At 36.9% G+C, this 18059-nt stretch overlaps 1 protein-coding gene across 2 annotated transcripts; it reads right to left on the reverse strand.

The window, feature by feature from the left end:
- Window positions 1–1786: 1786 nt before the first annotated feature.
- LOC108232322 (nuclear receptor coactivator 7-like) lies at window positions 1787–5623 on the reverse strand. 2 transcript variants are annotated; one of them, XM_017410050.3, is made up of 7 exons: window positions 5499–5623; window positions 4552–4750; window positions 3835–3984; window positions 3561–3713; window positions 3378–3473; window positions 3059–3132; window positions 1787–2893 (listed from the first exon to the last, which is right to left on the reverse strand). In XM_017410050.3, the coding sequence occupies exons 1-7, from the start codon at window positions 5522–5524 to the stop codon at window positions 2755–2757; spliced, it is 837 nt and encodes a 278-aa protein (XP_017265539.1). In that variant the 5' UTR covers window positions 5525–5623; the 3' UTR covers window positions 1787–2754. The 2 variants fall into 2 exon arrangements, with proteins under 2 accessions (XP_017265539.1, XP_017265540.1); XM_017410051.3 differs by lacking the exons at window positions 4552–4750; window positions 5499–5623 and adding an exon at window positions 4102–4533.
- Between the last annotated feature and the right edge of the window lie 12436 nt (window positions 5624–18059).

Consider the following 18059-nt stretch of genomic DNA (forward strand, 5'->3'; position numbering starts at 1 on the left):
GGTGAAACAAGATGTAACAAGTTTATTTGTGAGCTTCAGAAATTCTGTTTTCCACTGTATCCAAACTTTAGTTTTGACTGAACTCGTCGGTTTTGGCTGAAGTTTCGTTTTTGATGCTGTCTGACATCTATTTGTTTCTAAATATGTCTTCCCCCGCTACATTCTATCTCTGATTTTCACGTGTGTCGGTTCAAGCCTATCCTAAATTGTGCAATAATGGTTATAGAAAGGAAGGCTGATTATATGATGTATGCACAAAGGAATGTGTTTGGTGTGGAATACAAACTTTGTTAGGGAGAGGCTGTCAGCGGTGTTTGGATAATCCAAGGTTATGTAACTTTTGTCTTTTTAGATGTTTATCCATTGAATAGGCCTATGTAGTTTGTTTATCCAATTGTGGGTACACATTTACACATCTGTAATCTGCAGTCTCTGTCAAATCTTATCGAATTTATTTAACTACAGATCAAAGCCCAGATATCAAGATTTAATCACCAGCTGTTGATTACACTGTTGGTCAGCTATAAACGATCAATGGATCATTCAGTCCAGAAGTAAGTTTTCTAGTATTAGATAATATAAAGTTTACACAAAATGGAAAGATAACCTCTTCATTGATCTAAATTATCTAGAGCCACTGTAATCCTATTGTTGTGGTCTGTTTTGAGGGTGGTATTTACTTTAGAGCCTTCTCTGTTTGTGCAAAAAACAATTTTGAGTATTTTTTAAAATAAATCTAATTCCTCAAGATAATCTAATTTAATCTAATCTAATCAACCAAAAACTCTAAAGATTTAGAGCCACAGTGTCAGCATTGTTGGGACCAACAACACTGAGTTTCTTCAAAGCTGGCTTGTGTGGAGTATATATGACCAGTCAGTATCTTACCTGCAGTAGACAGATAACCATAAGTGTTTGAATGAAAAGCAACTAGACATTTCTTTAAATATTTCCTTAAGTTAATCAGTAATAAATAATCTAAATCTAAATAATCTAAGGTATTACAGCCACAGTGTATGAAGACATATGATAATAGTCGCAGTGAAGTAAATGTTTGTTTATTTGCCCATATCAAACCTGAGGACTGCAATAAGGTTTTTTCAGGGATCAAGAATCTCTTTTTACACAAGACAATAGCTTAGCACCACCTTTACTGTCTAATCTATTGATATGGAGTAAGAAAGGTTTTAATCTGAGAGGCTCATGTTGTGGCTTTTGATAGTATGTCGTAATGTCTTGAGCTCTGATGCAGGTGTTGCCTAAAATTTAAATTTATACTTTACTCTTTGATGTTTGTTTCTATTCACAGCTTAGTTCAATTATGTATTTTCCTCGTGTCTAAGAAATGTTGATAAAAAAGGATAAACACTATGTATAAAAAGCAATTAATATTATTTTATATATGCATTTGTGTTGTAATCAAACTAGGTATACTAACAATATTATTATTATTGAGGTTCTCACCAGTGATTCTGAGCAGTGGGTGGTGTTCTGTAAGATTATGGTGCTGTGAAAACACTTGCTTTAATAATTATTTGCCTGATAAAATCTTTTCTGTTTTACGAGAGACTGCAAAACTTTTTATGCTTTACTTTCTTTCTTTTAAATCAAGGTTAACATAAAATATTTCAAGATGTATGTTTTGTGTATTTTAAATCTTTTACTTGTACTAGGATAACTCTAGGGAGTTTATCACTCACAAAAATTAATATTAAAATATTTCACTTGTTTTTTAGGGTGTGTTTTTAACGTGTGGTGAGGATTTATGAATAATAAAATGAAGATGTAGCAGGAATGACAAGGTTTTTATTGTGGTTCCACAAAATGAACAATGGCAGTGCCTGCACTGTCCCAAACACTCAGATTTGCACACAAACATAGAAGAAAATCAAGCACACTCGTGAAAATTAGCTTTGCTCTCTTGTCTTTCTTTTGTAAAAAATATATATATAAATATACATATATTTAAATATTTAGAAAACACAAAATATTTATAAAATTAAAAATATTAATTAATCTTTTTCCCTCAAAAAATTTCAAACAGTCACACACGTCATTTTACATACAAAGGAAGCAGATGGTTAACGGCTGTGGTCACTTCCTCTTTGAACACCATTCATCACTCATATTATAGTAAACTGTCTGTTTTACAACTCTGCTCGTTTGGACTTCACCTCCAGCTGCACTTCTTAAATGAAGTTAGCATCCAAACCAAAGCTCTTATAGAAGCTTTTTATCATAATACAGTGTCGTTACCATAAAAGTATTCATTTAAGTTGAGAACAAAAGCAGACTTCTCAGTCATTCACCAATATATGCAAAACAAATTGCAATTATAACCAAAAATGACTGTCTGTTCAACATTAAATACAGTTAAACCACATGTTTACATCTGGACTGTGCTTACAGTTTCTTTACACTTCATTCAACACCTTTGACAAAAAAACTTTGTGTCATAATTCTCTCCATAACAAAAGGACAACACAGGCAGCCTAAATATACCGAGTATCCAGTAGTTCAGAGCAGCAGGAAGCTGAAACACAGCGTTTCTTGTGGCCACGTGTCTTTAACAGCCACAGCTCAGACAAGCAGAACTCTCAGTCTGAGAACCGGTCCAATAGTCTTGGTACGGTACGTGGACTAATCTGCAGGAGCAGAGATGACAGCGAACTCTCCATCAGGATAAAGCAGTGGCTACACTGCATGTTTCTTTAAGTTTAGTGTCTCCAGAAAGGACAGCTTCCATGTCCTCATTCAGTTCTGGACAGTCCAGACTTCAACGTCTTGGACAATAAAGTCTTCATGTGTGGAAAGAGGTGCATTGTGAAAAGTAGGGCAGGAAAAACTTGCTCCGTGGTACAAATCAGCATCCAGCCACAGGGCAAAGCCACCCCTATAAAACAAGAAAAAAAAAAAATTTACCTTCATGCCTATGAACGATCTTTAAATTTTACTTCTGCATATTAACAGATTTAAAAACAGAAATTTGGAGTAGGCATCTGTTATAATAACTTTTTGAACAAGCTGCTTTTTTATAACATAACTTCATATAACTTACCCTCCTCCACCAATCTGCAGAGATTCCCAGTTGCCGCTCACAAAGTAGGAGTTCTCACCACTCCATCTGTACTGCTACAGAAAGTTAAAATACAAGACATTAATAACTAGTATTGAAGCTCTCTGTGCATTTATGAAATGTTTTACCATGCTTTTTTCCAGAATTACTTTATCCTAAATGTGCAATTTATATGTATATATATTTATATTATGTATTTTATTATATGCTGATCATTTGAAGTACTTATTTCTATTTTCTTTAACTGCTGTATTGATGGGCTCCTTTAGTCTCAGTGCACTGATCATAATTTCACTCTTACCTGGAAGTCAGGGTTGAAGCTGAACAGGAAGGTCTCTCCGGTGCCGTAGCAATATTTACTGACTCTGAACGGATCAGAAGAAAAAGCCCCGAACACCTGAAAGACACAAGGAAGTCAGTCTAGATATTGATTTGAGAGTTATTTAACAGTAATGAAATCTTGACTTAAGACTGAAATGCAAACCTGTTTGTGCATGTCCTTGATGACCAGCAGCACGGGGCTGTCCAGACCAGCCATATTTCTGTAAAGTGTTTTCAGGCTGCTCCCATGGATGGAGGTGCTGTAAACCAGATTCCACGGATAGCCCTGAGTCCGAGCAGGCATGTGAGCAGCAAGCTGTGGATGAAGACGATGTTGATGAAATGATGAATACAGAGATCTAACACCTGAGTTGTTGATTGTAATCAGTCAAAACTTGTCCATTGACTCATGTGAGATGTTGCTGAGTAAAACCTACCTTCTGGAGTTGATATTCATTGAGCAGCTGGCTCTGATCGCTCAGGACCGGGAAATCTTCATCCCTCTCCTCATACTCGTTTTCTTCTGCCTCTGATTCCACTGAGCTGCAGAAACTCAGGCGGCGCTTGGACTCCTTCACTGTGATTATCTGCATTAGAGCACAAAATGTAAAAAAACTGGTGAGAAAATGAGTCACGTTCATGTTCTGACATTCCTCGCAGTTTTCCCTCCTTTAGATTCTAATAAACTCAGCAGATCATCTCACCTCAACATAAGGTTCCTTACAGTCTTTGGCAAAATAAAACACTCTTATATGTTCCTTCATGTTCTTCAGAGCTCCTGATTTCTCTGTCAAGTTCTGCGCTCTGCTGTGCCACATGTCTGCTCTCGAGAGGCACCATCCTCTACTTATGTACCACAGAGTTATTTTCACTTTCACTGGGTGGAAATTTGACCACATGGCTGCTCATTGGTTAGCTCTGCAGCTTATTTCCTATGCGAAAGGTTCAGTTCATTTCCCGGATGCAGAGAAGGTGGAGAAAGGAAGCCTATATAAGGAGGGTGGAATTTCCTTGAATCTCAGCTATAACTGGCTCTGCCTTCGTGTGCAGGGTGAGAGGGGCAAAGTTTTCTCCAGAAATCATTAAAGAAGGAAGAGAGTGCATGCTGCACTATGTTGACTGTGTGAATAATCTTCCATGTGTTCAAAACATACCTCCCAGTTTTTTAAAGTCTTGCTGTCGCTGACAGGTTTGCTAAGGCACTTGTTTCCTGCAGTCATGTCCTTGTCTGTTACATGGTGACTGTTGGGATCTTTCTTCCTTTTCAGATAACAAGACTTGCAGCGCTTCTTGTTTCCTTTGTTGTAAATATCTGGTGACCATTCCACAAAGAAGGTGTAGAGGTGGTCCACCCTGCAGACACACAAAGAGCATTTAATTATTAACAAATTATCATCATCCTGCAGTGTTGAGGTTTACTCATGCAGCTTACCACAAATTTAATGTTGTAACATGTATGTAAGTATGTAACAACATTAAACGCAATAAAGCACACCTTTGCAAAGGTGGATTAGCAGGATGATTAGTTATGTTTAATCTAATAAAGTTTCATTATTTCTGTGTTTCCTCTGAAACATAAAACGAGTGAGACACCTGGGGAAAAACATTCTGCAACATGTAAAGAAATGCATGTGCATGAATCCCTGAAAGTTATAACATTTTAAATCTTTTAAACATTAGTCATGCAGGATTGATGTCATTCAGTGACATGAGTAAAAATCCAGAATTTTATTTCAGTGTTTTATTGTAGCAGTACTTTTTCTTTCTATGGTTTTTCATTAAAAAAACTAAATTAATTATTTCTTTTAAACAATCAGAACCTTTCAGAAACTCCAAAGATAAACTGCAGTAAGAACTTTTCCACAAGATAAAACAACTCTTTTTTTTTTAAATCTTTTGCATGTGGCATATTGACAGTGCCCAACATTGTCTTTCTTGTAACTTTGCAAGATGTTTCATAAGGTTTTAAATTTAATTTGAATACAAAATAATACTGGAACATGATCTTGCAATTGCACAATTAACATTAAAATTCAAATCACCACATCCAGGACCCAAAATCACATAGTTTAAACCCATTTTGGTTATCTGTTGTACTTACTCTCCGACACTGTATGCAACTCCCATGACTGGCTAAAGACGAAGGCGTTAAGTGTATTGAGTAGAATAAAAGTGCTAGTTTTCAGGCTCAGAGCTGAAGGAGCATTTCCACTCTGAGTTTGTCATCCCTGCATTTTATAAGAGCGGCTCAGTTGCTGAGATAACCCCCTTTGACCATTACCCCTCCCCTTTTCAGCTGAATGCTCCACATGGCCTGCACGTATTCTGTGAACCGTGTTGAGCTGCCAAAACGGTGTTTGAAAGCTAAAAGTTGTAAAATATTAACTTGACCTGCTCTGGGTCCTTGTCCTTAAGTCTGGCTGCAGTTATTGTGTCAAATTAAAGCTAAACGTCAGAAAAAGATGAGTTGACGGAAAGATATATGTCTGGATGTATGTCGCTTTGCTTGATTGTTTTTTTATTGGGCTATTCATTCTCAGTGGATGACTCCTTGGTATCTTATCATCTCATCAGAGGTAAAGACTATGGAAAATTACATTTAATTGAATTACGTGGTACTGAACTGGAGCTTTGTACTTGTAAATTTACTGCAATTTATTGTTAAAAAGTTTACTATTCACTCAACACCTTCCCTCTCACAACTACAACGACAGTACAGACACAGTCCAATCTAAGCTAAAGAATTGTGCACAAAGAATGAAAACCTTTACTATAGAGTCCATTAAAGTATGTATGCACGAGGCATATTAAACTGGTTCCACATCTGCTGGGCCTAGCAAAGATGTTTGAGAGCTTTTGAAGCGGACATCTGTGGAAAAGTTACGATCAACTGAATATGTGACATTATACCGTAGTGTAGCTATGAAAAGGCTACCTAACAAGCAACCAACAATTCCTTCTGTGTGTAGAGGTTCATTCCCAATTAATATCTTACTTGTTGTAGATAACTCTTTTGACAACATCAGTTTGTCAAAATTGTGTTTGATTTCGATGGCAAGGCTATTTTATAAAACTTTACATCACTGTCAGTTTCTCATTATGTGGTTGTTCTGGTAGAAATATAATAATCCTGCTAGATGTGCCTCAGACTGCACTAGGAATGCTGCAGCTGATAATGATCTGATTCTATGTAAATAACCACGTAATGTGATACTGTTGACAATGTAAAGGCTTACAAAATGGCAATCACATAAACTGCTCTAAAATCATTTGAGACTGCTGTTGTCTTCAGACAGCAGCAGTTCACTTTAGTCTTTGTTACGCTTGGATTAGCCTTTAGCTCATCAGTCCAGTCAGAATTAAACTATTTCTTCAAACAGAGGTTGTACAAAGAGCTCGGCACAACAGATAAGATATCAATTGTACCTTTTCTACAAAACCCCACTTCAAAAGATTTGAACTAGCACTATAAATATGTAACAATGAAAGACCCAGAATGCATAAATTGTATTTTTGATTATTATTTTCCAGATATTTTTAACCATATCCATACTTCCTTTTCTTATTTGTTGTCTTTTTCTTTTTTATTTGTCTTTTTCTCTTTTTTAAAAAGTGTAAAACAGAACGTAATGTTTGTACAGTTAAAATAAATAAGTATGTAACATTGCAATTACAACAATGCATTCTCAAAAGAAGAAAAAAAATAAGGTAAAGCAAGCACTCAAGGTGTTTGGATTTCTTTGGTCTAAGCTTCAAGCCTTACTATCAAAATTAAATCAAAGCACCCAACCTTGATTACAGTGTTGACCAGTTTTAAAGAACCAGTGTTCAGTTCTACTCTTTCAGACCTGATCAGTTTTCACTCTTGGCCTGTATTTCTCCACTAACGCTCAAACAGAAAAACAATGTTGTTTGTTGTTTTATCTGCAATCGTAAGATTACACAGCAAGGACAAAAAGCAAACTTCTCAATACATTCAAATGATTTTTACACAGCGAGCTGTTCAGTCTGTAATCCTATTTGTGAGAGCTGCTTTGAGGCTGCTATTTCCAGATTTCTTAACTTTTATAACCAGATCTTTCTAGAGTCTTCTCTTTTTATGCAGGAAATAATTTTGAGCCCCTTTGAACGAATCAATAGTGGCACTGATAAGAGTTATTGTTACAAGATTGTATTCAGACGTAAGATAATGGTAGCGGTGCTTAAACACATTTATTTATCTTCCTGTATCAGACCTGGGGAAGACAAAGGACATTCAGGGGTCAACAATCAGTCTTGATACTCTTACAACATGAAATTGATGAGAAATCAATTTGAGACGGTGTTTATCCCATCATACAGACACGATCAATAACATACATGCACACGAACAAATGCAGAATTAATAAGGGCAAAATGTTTCTAAATCATTTTAGGATGTACATGTAACTTCCTTTGCTCCTATTTGTCATCATAGGTTCAGAGTCTGCAAAGAAACAGCATATTTCTATCAAAATATGTGAATTTTTTTCCAAGTACAACCTAATGAATTAATATCTACTGGTCCTTTTCTAAATATTTAGTTTGAATAATCATTAAAAATTAAACATAGAATACAAAGAATTTTGCCTCATTAAAGAGTGCCTTTATTTCTTTTCTGTCTTGGACTTACTTTAAAGCAGTGATGTCCAATCCTGGTCCTGGAGGGTCACCATTCTGCATGTTTTAGATGCTTCTCTGTTTTGACACATCTGATTTGAATGACTGAGTGATTAACAGGCATCTGCAAAACTTAAAGACCTACTAAAGAGCAGGGAATCATCTAAAACATGAAGGATAATGGCCCTCCAGGACAACACTGCTTTGAACCATATACAAACTGTGCATATGTGTGTGTGTGTGTGTGTGTGTGTGTGTCTGTGCACGTGCTTAAATTGTATCAGAAAATTAAAGTATAAGATTTGTCATTGTGTCTTATTCTGTAAAGGTGAATTTTTCATGTAATTGGGCCATGGCCATTTTTGTTTAGTTCATTTTATTAAAGGTAAAACAACCCTTTATGCCCACAGCAAGCCTTCATTATTTTCTTTGTAGCAGGGCGTAGAGCTACTTTTGTTTGACCTCTCCTCCAATTCCAGGAAATCTGCTCGGCTTTACACTTGGAGCCAAACATGGGAATGGTCACTGAGGCAGCCAGTCTTCCTCTCATATACATGGGCTGAGACATTACAATCCTGAGCACCATGCTCCACCACCAGGTCTCATGCATATAGAAGAAAATTGAAAACTACAGGGGGACAAACTACCGTTTTACATGCAGTGTTGCCACCAGTAATAATAAACCAGTATTAGGACTAGCCTGGCAAGTGAGAGAAAAAAGTGACAATAAATCTAATTTCTAGATGTAGATAAATTTGTTCGTACCCTTTCTGTGTAAGAAAGAAAAAAACCCAAACATCACTGAAATATCTTGAAACAGACAAAAGTTACAAAAAAAAAGAATAAACTAAATAAATAATTGCTTTAGAATTTTCATTCAACAGAATTACTACAAAAACGAACTAAGAAAACTGGCCTTGACAAAAAGGGTGTTGCCCTTACAAAAGATTGAAACTAATCTGACGATAACGACATGTTAAACCAAGGTGTGTCCTGTAATCAGCATCACAGATTCTTCAGTCTTTTAATCAGTCAGTCGGCCTGTTTAAAGGGTGAAAAGTAGTCACAGCGCTGTTTGGTATCATTGTGTGTGCTACACTGAACATGAACACAAAATCCTAAGGACAGAGTTGTTTTAGGAACTTGGAAAGAAAACTACTGACAGCATGTTAAAGGTAAAGACGTTAAGACCATCTCCAAGCAGCTGGATGTTCCTCTGACTACAGCTGGTCAGATTATTCAGAAGTTCAAGGTCCACAGGACTGGAGACAACCTCCCTGGACGTGGCTGCAAGAGGAAAACTGATGATAAACTGAAGAAACGGATCATAGGAAGGGTAACCAAAGAGCCCAGAACAACTTTCAAAGAGATGAGAGGTGAACTCCAAGATGAAGGTTCATGAGTGTCAGATTTGACAGGAGTCAAAGTGGACTTCATGGAAGAGGACAGAAGAGGACATCAAACCATAAAAAAGCAAGACTGGAATTTGCCAAGACACATATTGAGAAGCCACAAAGCTTCTGGGAGAATGTCCCTTAGACAGATGAGACAAAACTGGAGCTTTGTGGCAACAAGTCCCATCAGCTCTGTGTTTACTGACCCAAAGATGAAACATCCAAAGAAAAGAACCCTGTACCCACAGAGAAACATGGAGGAGGCTCGGTTCTGTTCTGGGGCTGCTTTGCTGCATCTGATTCAGGGAGTCCTGAATCTGTTCAGGGTCCAATGAAATCTGAAGACTATCAAGACATTCTGGAGCCAAACGTGCTGCCCAGCGTCAGACAGCTTGGTCTCATGGGTCCTCCAACAAGATAATGACCCAAAACACACAGCTAAAGGCACCAAGAATGGCTCAGAACAAAACTCTGGACTGTTCTGAAGTGACCTCTGAGCCCTGATCCAAATCCTGTTGAACGTCTGAGGAAGGAGCTGAAACCTGCAGCCTGGAGAAGGAACCCTTCAAACCTGAGACAGATGGAGCAGTTTGTTCCTGAGGAGTGGCCAAACATACCTGTGGACAGGTGGAGAAGTCTCAGAGAGAGTTACAGAAATCACTGGGTTGCATTGATTGACTCAAACGTTTGTGCAACAAAATATCAAGTTAAGAGTACCATCCTTTATGACAAGGCCAGTTTCATTAGTTTCCTTTTTAATAAAACTCTGTTGAACCATATTTCAAAAGCAATGACTGATTTAATTAGTGTTTTATACTTTTGTCAGTTTCAAGTTATTTCAGTGACCTTTGTGGGTTTTTCTTTGTTTAATGAAAGGCTACAAACAAATTTAAGTGGTAGTTGATTAGTAAAGTGTTTGATATTAAAGGTCATCAGGAATCTCTTCCAGTTCTTTGGTTTCAAAGAGTGTGTTTTTACACAAACAGACAGTGATTGCACAAATTTGACCTGCATGTAATTGAGCCAGGGTAAAAAAACACTATTGCTCTTCAAAAAGAGTACTGAAGCAAAACTACCATTAGCAAATAGCCACATTTACAACATCCAGAAAGTTCAAAGCAAATAAAAACAGGTAAATTAATCCAAGTGAAGCAGTTTTTGGACAAAACATATTACGCTAACATATTGTTCATTTAGAGTAAAAGTCCACAGAAAATCTCTTAAGCTGCCAAAGAAGTTTGTGTTTTAAAGACAAAATCAATGAAATCTACTTGATTTCACACTGTTTCACAATCAGAGCATCTAACACACTCATTTCTTCAATTTTAACCATTTTACTAAATAAATCAGATTCTGGAGAGTCTCACCAAATATTTGCACTTTATCAGTTTGGATAGTTGGGTCATGTGTCACTATAAATTTTTTTCTGTTTCAGAAAGGGTCATCATTAGAAAAACGCTATAAAAAGGAATGGCCTCTTGCGAAGCTGAAGTGTGCTGGGACATTGATTTTCAGCAGTCCAAAAGTCCATCAGGGCTTACTGCCAAGACTGACAAAATGTTTGCATGTGCAAACTTTAAGTGAGGGGTGTTGAATTTCCACACATGCATTCTCAAGACTTTGTGTGTGGGCAGCATGGAAGAGTTTGTTGAGATTTATTTTTGAATTTATTTTTTATTTAGCGTGAACACGTTAATTACAGCACTGACTTATGTAAGCACACACCTACGCAAATGAACGGTATACGTATCGCCACGATAACACAACAGGACTAAACATTTTTTCAATCGATTCAGCAGTTTCATCCACAGTTCACGCAAACGTTTAATCTAAACTCTGAATGCACAAATACACATTCATTTGTTGCACCTTTAATAGTTTGTCATCAGTGAAACTATGTTGTTGAAATGGTTGTTAGGAGTAATTATTTCTAATTAGCAAAAAACTTGTGATTATTCAGAGCTGTTGAGTGGCAAATAGGAGCCCTTTTTTAAAGCAAAAGGAATGTCAAACTTTCTTCCAGATCCAAAAAATATATACTTATTTAGATAAATATATGCACATATAAAGTTTTCCGTTGTTTGTCCCTCCTTGGTTGTTTTATAATCCAGTGACTTGCAGGAAACTTGTGTGCAGTTTAATGCAGCAGCTCAAAAACTGGTTTGTACTGGATTGGGGACTGTTAGTCTGGGTGTTTTTTTGTCACAGGCTGAAGCTAAAGCCAAGGAAAATACAATACCAAATTAAAGGGTTAGCATCCACTACATCCTTTACTTGGTGGGGATGTAGGGCTAAATGAGTTTTTGTGTCATTAATGTTCTCTGTCACTCTTTTCATCACCATCTGCCTTTTTTCTGTCTGTCCAGTTGCTCCTCGTTCAAAATCCTTCTTTGAGAAGACTGCTTACTCAGCATTTCAACTAACTGAATCATTAAACTTTAAACATCTCAGTGACACTCTCACATGAGTTGAGCAACTCATGGTAAAAGACTAATTTAAGCATAATGACAATGTAACAGCTCTGACTTTCTCGTGCCAGTTTTGGTTAATCAGTGACTTTTTTGAGACAGTATGGTTTTTACTGACCTACATACATTCACTAAGGGGAAAAAAAGGTCTACCCTCCTTTAATCCTTGATTTTTACATATCATAAACAACAATCTGATCTTTACCAGATTTTAAAATGATTTAAATCTAATCTCAAGTGTACAAAATCATACAACAGACCCCTCAGTGTCATTATTTATTAAACAAAACAAAACCAGAAGTGAATAGTTGTGTGTAAAAAAAATCCAGTTCACCTCATAATGCAGTAGTTTAAAGAACTACCTAGAAGTAGTCGTTTTTTATCCGATGTTATCAGTCTCTCACGTGGTTGTGGGGAAATTTTTGCCCACTCTTCTTCACAGCTTTGCTTCAGTTCATCGAGCTTTGTAGACATTTGTTGCAGCATGGCTTTGTTGCAGCATTTGGATCGGGTTGAGGTCTGGATTCTGACTGGACCATTGCAACATCTTGATTATTTTCTTTTTCAGCTGTTCTGTTGTAGATTTGCTTCTCTGTTTGGGATCATCATTCTGTTGCATCACGACTGAAGATCGGTCCAAGTTTCAGCTGTCAGAGAGACTGTCTTATATTTGACTCTAGAATCCTCTGCTCGGCAGACGAGTTCAGGGTCGACTCAATGACTGCAAGGAGCCCGGGTCCAATGGCTGCAAAACATGCCCAAATCATCAACCTTTCACCACTGTGCTCAATAGTCAGCATGAGGTGTTTGTGCTGAAATACTGTGTTTGCTTTTTACTAAACATGGCCCAGTGCATTATGGGTAAGAAGAATAACCTCCACTTTGGTCTGATGAGTCAAAAGGATGTTTCTCCACTTGACTTGTTGTTTATTTAGAGGCAACCTTATTAACCTAAATCATGCTGTCATGTTTATGTTTTTATTTTTTCGGGAGAAGAGACTTTCTCCTGAAACTTTTCCCAATAAGTCATACTTGTTCAGTTCTTTGTCTAATTATACTGTCATGGCCTCTAGAGTCTGAGATGGCACTCTTGGGTTTTCTTGGGTTATTTCTATGAGCATTGCAAAAACTGACCTTGGGATGAATTTGCTGGGATGTTCACTTTTGGGGCACTTGTGAGTAATTTTTTTTTTTCTGTGAAATGATGGACTCCCAATAGTTTGAAATGACCTTTAACCCTTCCCAGATTGATGGTCAGCAACAACTGCTTTTCCGAGGTCATTGCTGGTATCTTTCCTTCGTGTGTTAAAACACACATGTGTGCTTCAGAGCAGCAAACGGCTAAAACTTCTGCTTTTACTGAGGCACTCACAATGATGATGATCAGTTAAAAATGCATTTGATCAGCAGCACCTGGATCTACTTCAGCTTATAAATCCTACTGAAGCATCAAGGGTTTTTCCACATACAGCATTTTCATTTTGGCTTTGATTTTGTTCAATCAACAATAACAGGATGAAATTTGTTGTGTTTTGTAGAACTGAGGTAAGCTTTAAATAATTGTAGAATCTGGTAAAGATCAGATAGTTTTTTATTACTCCCTGATATGTAAAACCCTACAGTTTTAAAAGAGTATACTTTCTTTTTCTCATGACTGCATTAGACAGACTAAAACAATCTACAAGTGAGCTCTTTGGTACCCTCCCACCGTAAACCAAAAGGTGGTTTCCTTTGCAAGTGCAGCCTCGCTAAACTGGAAATTTCTTCGGGTGCAAGATGAAAAAAGGTTAACGGCTAAAATGTGCGTCATTTCTTAGTCACAGAATTTCTTTTCTGAGGTGAACTAAAACCTGTGGTGAGGTTTTCACTTTTGTGAAACAATCAAAATAAAAACAGGAGGACAAAATGAACCACATTATATGAGTTCTCAGTTATTATAGCCATAACAGTAGCAGTCTTTTGTGATGCCAATTGTTAGTCTGTAATCTAACTTTGATCCTCATTGACATATTTTAACAATTTATATGAAAATCTTTAAAAACCACAAGCGCAGCACAAATTAAAAAAAATAATTAGAAGACAAATAAGCGTGGACCCAGTTGCAAAAATAAATGTTTCTGTCAGTTACAAGCTGAAGTGGACCAGTACATGTGTCCATACAGGAAGGTCACAAGTAAAAGTAAAGTAAAAAGAAATATAGTATTTATTTGTTTTTCTTGTTGTACCAACTCCATACCAAAGTCTGATTACTGTTGCACCTCTAATCTAAGCTGTCCCTTGTAATAAGCTCTAATCACCAAATGTTTGCATTCTAATGAAACTAAAATAGTCATCATCAGTGACACTACTTTTTAGATTTCATTTTTCAGTCTGAATTACCGTAATGTGATACCATTAGTATCAGACTTTACCTCAAAGCAACGCAGCAGCTTCACAGGAGTGATAATGTGACTCTAGAGGTTACTCAGCACTTTTCATGTTCAGTGTTTTATGTATTTTATAAAGAAACATCTTTTTTTTTAACCCTCCCGTGGCCTTCAAGGTCAAATCGACCTGAAATTACAAGGGCGTCTTTACCTCTCTTTGTCCCTCTCTCTCTCTCTTTTTTGAGAGCTTCAGGAGGGTTAAGGCTGATCATAGTCACTGGTGCTCTCTGCAGCTTGCATCACAGTCTACTTTGATTTGTTAAAAATATTTAACCTCCGTGAAAGTGTCAAATTAAACGTGTGGTGGCCTGCCAAAATCAACTCTCAGCGGCCTGAACAATATCTGCACTTTAGACCAGACTGAAAAAAAACCCCAAGGCCAGCATTTTGCTCTAGATCTATTTGCAGTCATTGTGCAGTTTTTTCTTTTACAGGCTGCCATTAAACTGGACGTGTCTCTCTGTGGGTGAATGACCCAGTGTGACACTGTTGCATCACTTTAGACTGTGAGTAAAGTGTAAAACTTGTCTTCGTGCCCAAGTCATTTTAGGCACAAAAGCTCAGAAACGTGCCACAGTTAAAGGCCTAGCATTCCTTGTAGGAATGCATATTACCCACCACCTTTCGTGCCAGAGTTTAAAACTGAAATCATCATATGTTGAGAAAGTGTGGAGTTATAGCTGTGGTGGTTACATTTTAAAAGTAATATGAAAGAACTATCACAGAGGTGCAAGGTCTTGTGCAATCTGTACATCAAAGTTTAGCTCAATTAAAAACTGGTTGAGTTATAACCATTTTTGTGTTTGCTAAGGTCAGTTGGCTGTGGTGGCCATCTTGAATGAGGTTGACTTCAATCAGTTGCATATGTGCATCCAATGGCAACTTTCTGAAAGTCTCATTAAAATGTCTTCAGGTTTCATGAGATATTTTACTAACGGACCAACAGGTTTGGCTTTAACAGGTAATGCCAAAGGTGTCACGCGATGTGAGGCACTCAGAGTGTGTGTTGGGGACGACACTTAGCTACTACCACACTAAATTTAAGTTCAATATCTGTGAAACTGGAATGCTTCTAAGGTTAGTGGTCTGGGCCAGCCATCATGAACAGTTAATAACTTCTAAATGATCTTAGTGATTACTTTCTGAAAGTTTCATTAAAATCCATTCAGTTGTTCTCAAAATGTTTTGCTATTAGACGGACAAAAGATCACACACACACAGACAGACACAAGCAAAAACATTATTGCTTGCCTATCGTCTTTTGGTGGTTGGTGATAATAAACGTCGTTACAGAGAGAGTGGGGTGTTTTGCTTTGTGTTTTGTGGGAGTGTTGTGGGTTTATTTTCTATTCAGCCATTTGGAAAAAGAGTGGGAGATTATGAAACCTGCCTAAAATAAACTCATTCTAAAGGGCAATAAGTCATAACTGTCTAAATCAGATCAGAGAAACATTCTTGATGCATTTTACAACTATTTAGATCCTGTTCTATATGACGCACTGTTGTATATGACACATTTTAAAGGTGTATGTCTGATAAAACGTTTGAACGAAGCCGATGATTCTCCCTGCGCTGCGTGTTACTTTGTGGGCAGAAACATCTTGTTGAGGTGCAGGGCTCACTTATCTTGCCGCACATGCAAACCCTGGCAGGTTTCCTCTGACATACTTTTGTTTTCTTCTGTTGAGGTCAAAAGCTGGTGTTTACAAAGTACTGCGTGCTCTGCTTTTATCTCGTGGGCTTCACGAACACACTGACACTTTTTCAGGCCAAACCAGACGCCACGGGCAGTCAAGTCTAATTTAGTGGACATTTTTTAAATATAAAAATTTTGTGGAATAAAACTGGCCCATAAATTGTCCAACAATTCTTCAACACAGTTGCAGTTTTGTTGATTTGACACTTGGGGATTGTAGTTTTGTTTGTTTTTTCTTTTACTTATGGTTTGTATTTGTAATTGTATGGTTATTTATGGGCTAGCAACACAATGTTGAGCATTTGCTATAATGAGGCTCCCTACTTTTATTTCTTATCAGTAAATTCATCAGCCTATTCAAAACATTCAAAAACAGTATAGGAAGCATCTGAAACAGTAAAGGAACATTAGAGGCTTTGTCAATCCAAAATGACCTGTTCAGGTCAGTTTATTTTATTTATTTACTCATTAGTGGTGTGTCTAAACATAAATCATAGTTCAGCATGTACCTCAGGTTTTAGGTCATTGTTTGATGTTAGTTTGTTGCAACAGGAGAAAAGGAAAAATGCCAAATGTTGGTTGTTGTTTTTTTCCACTCATTTTAAACAGATAATAACCCTCCCAGTAGCAGAGTCAGGAAAACCAACTTAGTTGCTGCAGCAGTAGGAAAACTTTACACTTGAAGGTCATACAAGGTAGGATTTGTCAACTGGTCCCTTCACTAAAACAATTAATAATCAAAACCCCATATTGTACTATACTTTTAATCCAGTTTCAGCAATAAACAGTGATCTACAGAAAATGAGTCAAACATAAAGGCTGGTAAAACTAAAAGGCTCATGTCTTTTGCCTAATAGTTGTTTAAAGGCTTATTCATATTTAATATTTTTCATTTATTTTTGAATACAAGTTCAAAAATAAGTGTTAGTTCCAAATATTTGGCCTAAGCTTGATGCATCATTTACTCTAATAAAGGACTGGATCGACTCTCCAAATGTGAAAATCTAAAAAATAGATAAAATATTAAACATGCTTGTGTGCTGATCACAGGGAAATAGGAAATATTAAACATGTGGTAGTGTATGTAACAGACATAAGAGAGCATTTTAAAGTGCAGAAATTGGAAACTTTTGACTTTCTGTGCACCTACCTCTCTCTCTCTCTCTCTCTCTGAAGCTTGTGGTCCACCCAGAAACCACAACCTTTCCACACAGATAATTTGAAAACAGTTTCTGCGTGGCATCTGAACCAAACAGTCCTGCTTTGCTTTGGTGCAAAGCAGGACTTCTTTTACTTCTTTTCTCAGTTAGCAAAAAAAAAACACATGATCCCTCTTCGAAATGAGAGTGGTGATCACCTGTGATGAACTCATTTTTCATCTGAACTCTGATGTCAGTGCACTGACAGAAACTAATTCATGTTCCGTTATACCCATGATATACATCGAGTGACACTTTCCAACAACAATTATGTATGAATGCAAACAGAACATCTGTGCTACAAATACATGGATACAGGCTCACAAAGGCGTAGATATTAAATTGACATTTCTTGTAATATTTGTAAGTCTTCTTGTTTATATTATAAGATTATGTGTTATAGTCAATAGGTGTCAAGGTGTAATTCATATTTCCTTGTGTGAACAGTTCTAAAATTGTGACAGAAAAAAACATTTCCTCTTGTTTTTGGTTACGCAACTGATTCTTACTCTGTAAAACAGGTCACACTTATCCCACATCCTACTGAGTTTACAGCCAGGAGGAGAGAGGCTGTTTTATAACTGAGCATTTTGGGGGTGTCAACAAGTTTGACACTTTGCTTACTTTAACAATCGTCAGAAACTGAACAGTAAAAAGCATTATCTCAGAGTTATCAGAAATGTTTCCCTAAATTTTGCAAAGGGTTTAGCAACAACCAAAATCCTTATTCAAAGTGTTTTTACAAAGTCTTCAAGGGTAATTACTCTTATATAAATGAGAGTTGATTTCCATGTAGCTGGTTAAGTTTCAGGGTTTTAATAATAATAAAATCAGTTCACTG

This window comes from Kryptolebias marmoratus, linkage group LG16 (assembly GCF_001649575.2).
Source record: "Kryptolebias marmoratus isolate JLee-2015 linkage group LG16, ASM164957v2, whole genome shotgun sequence".
NCBI classification, from domain to species: domain Eukaryota; kingdom Metazoa; phylum Chordata; class Actinopteri; order Cyprinodontiformes; family Rivulidae; genus Kryptolebias; species Kryptolebias marmoratus.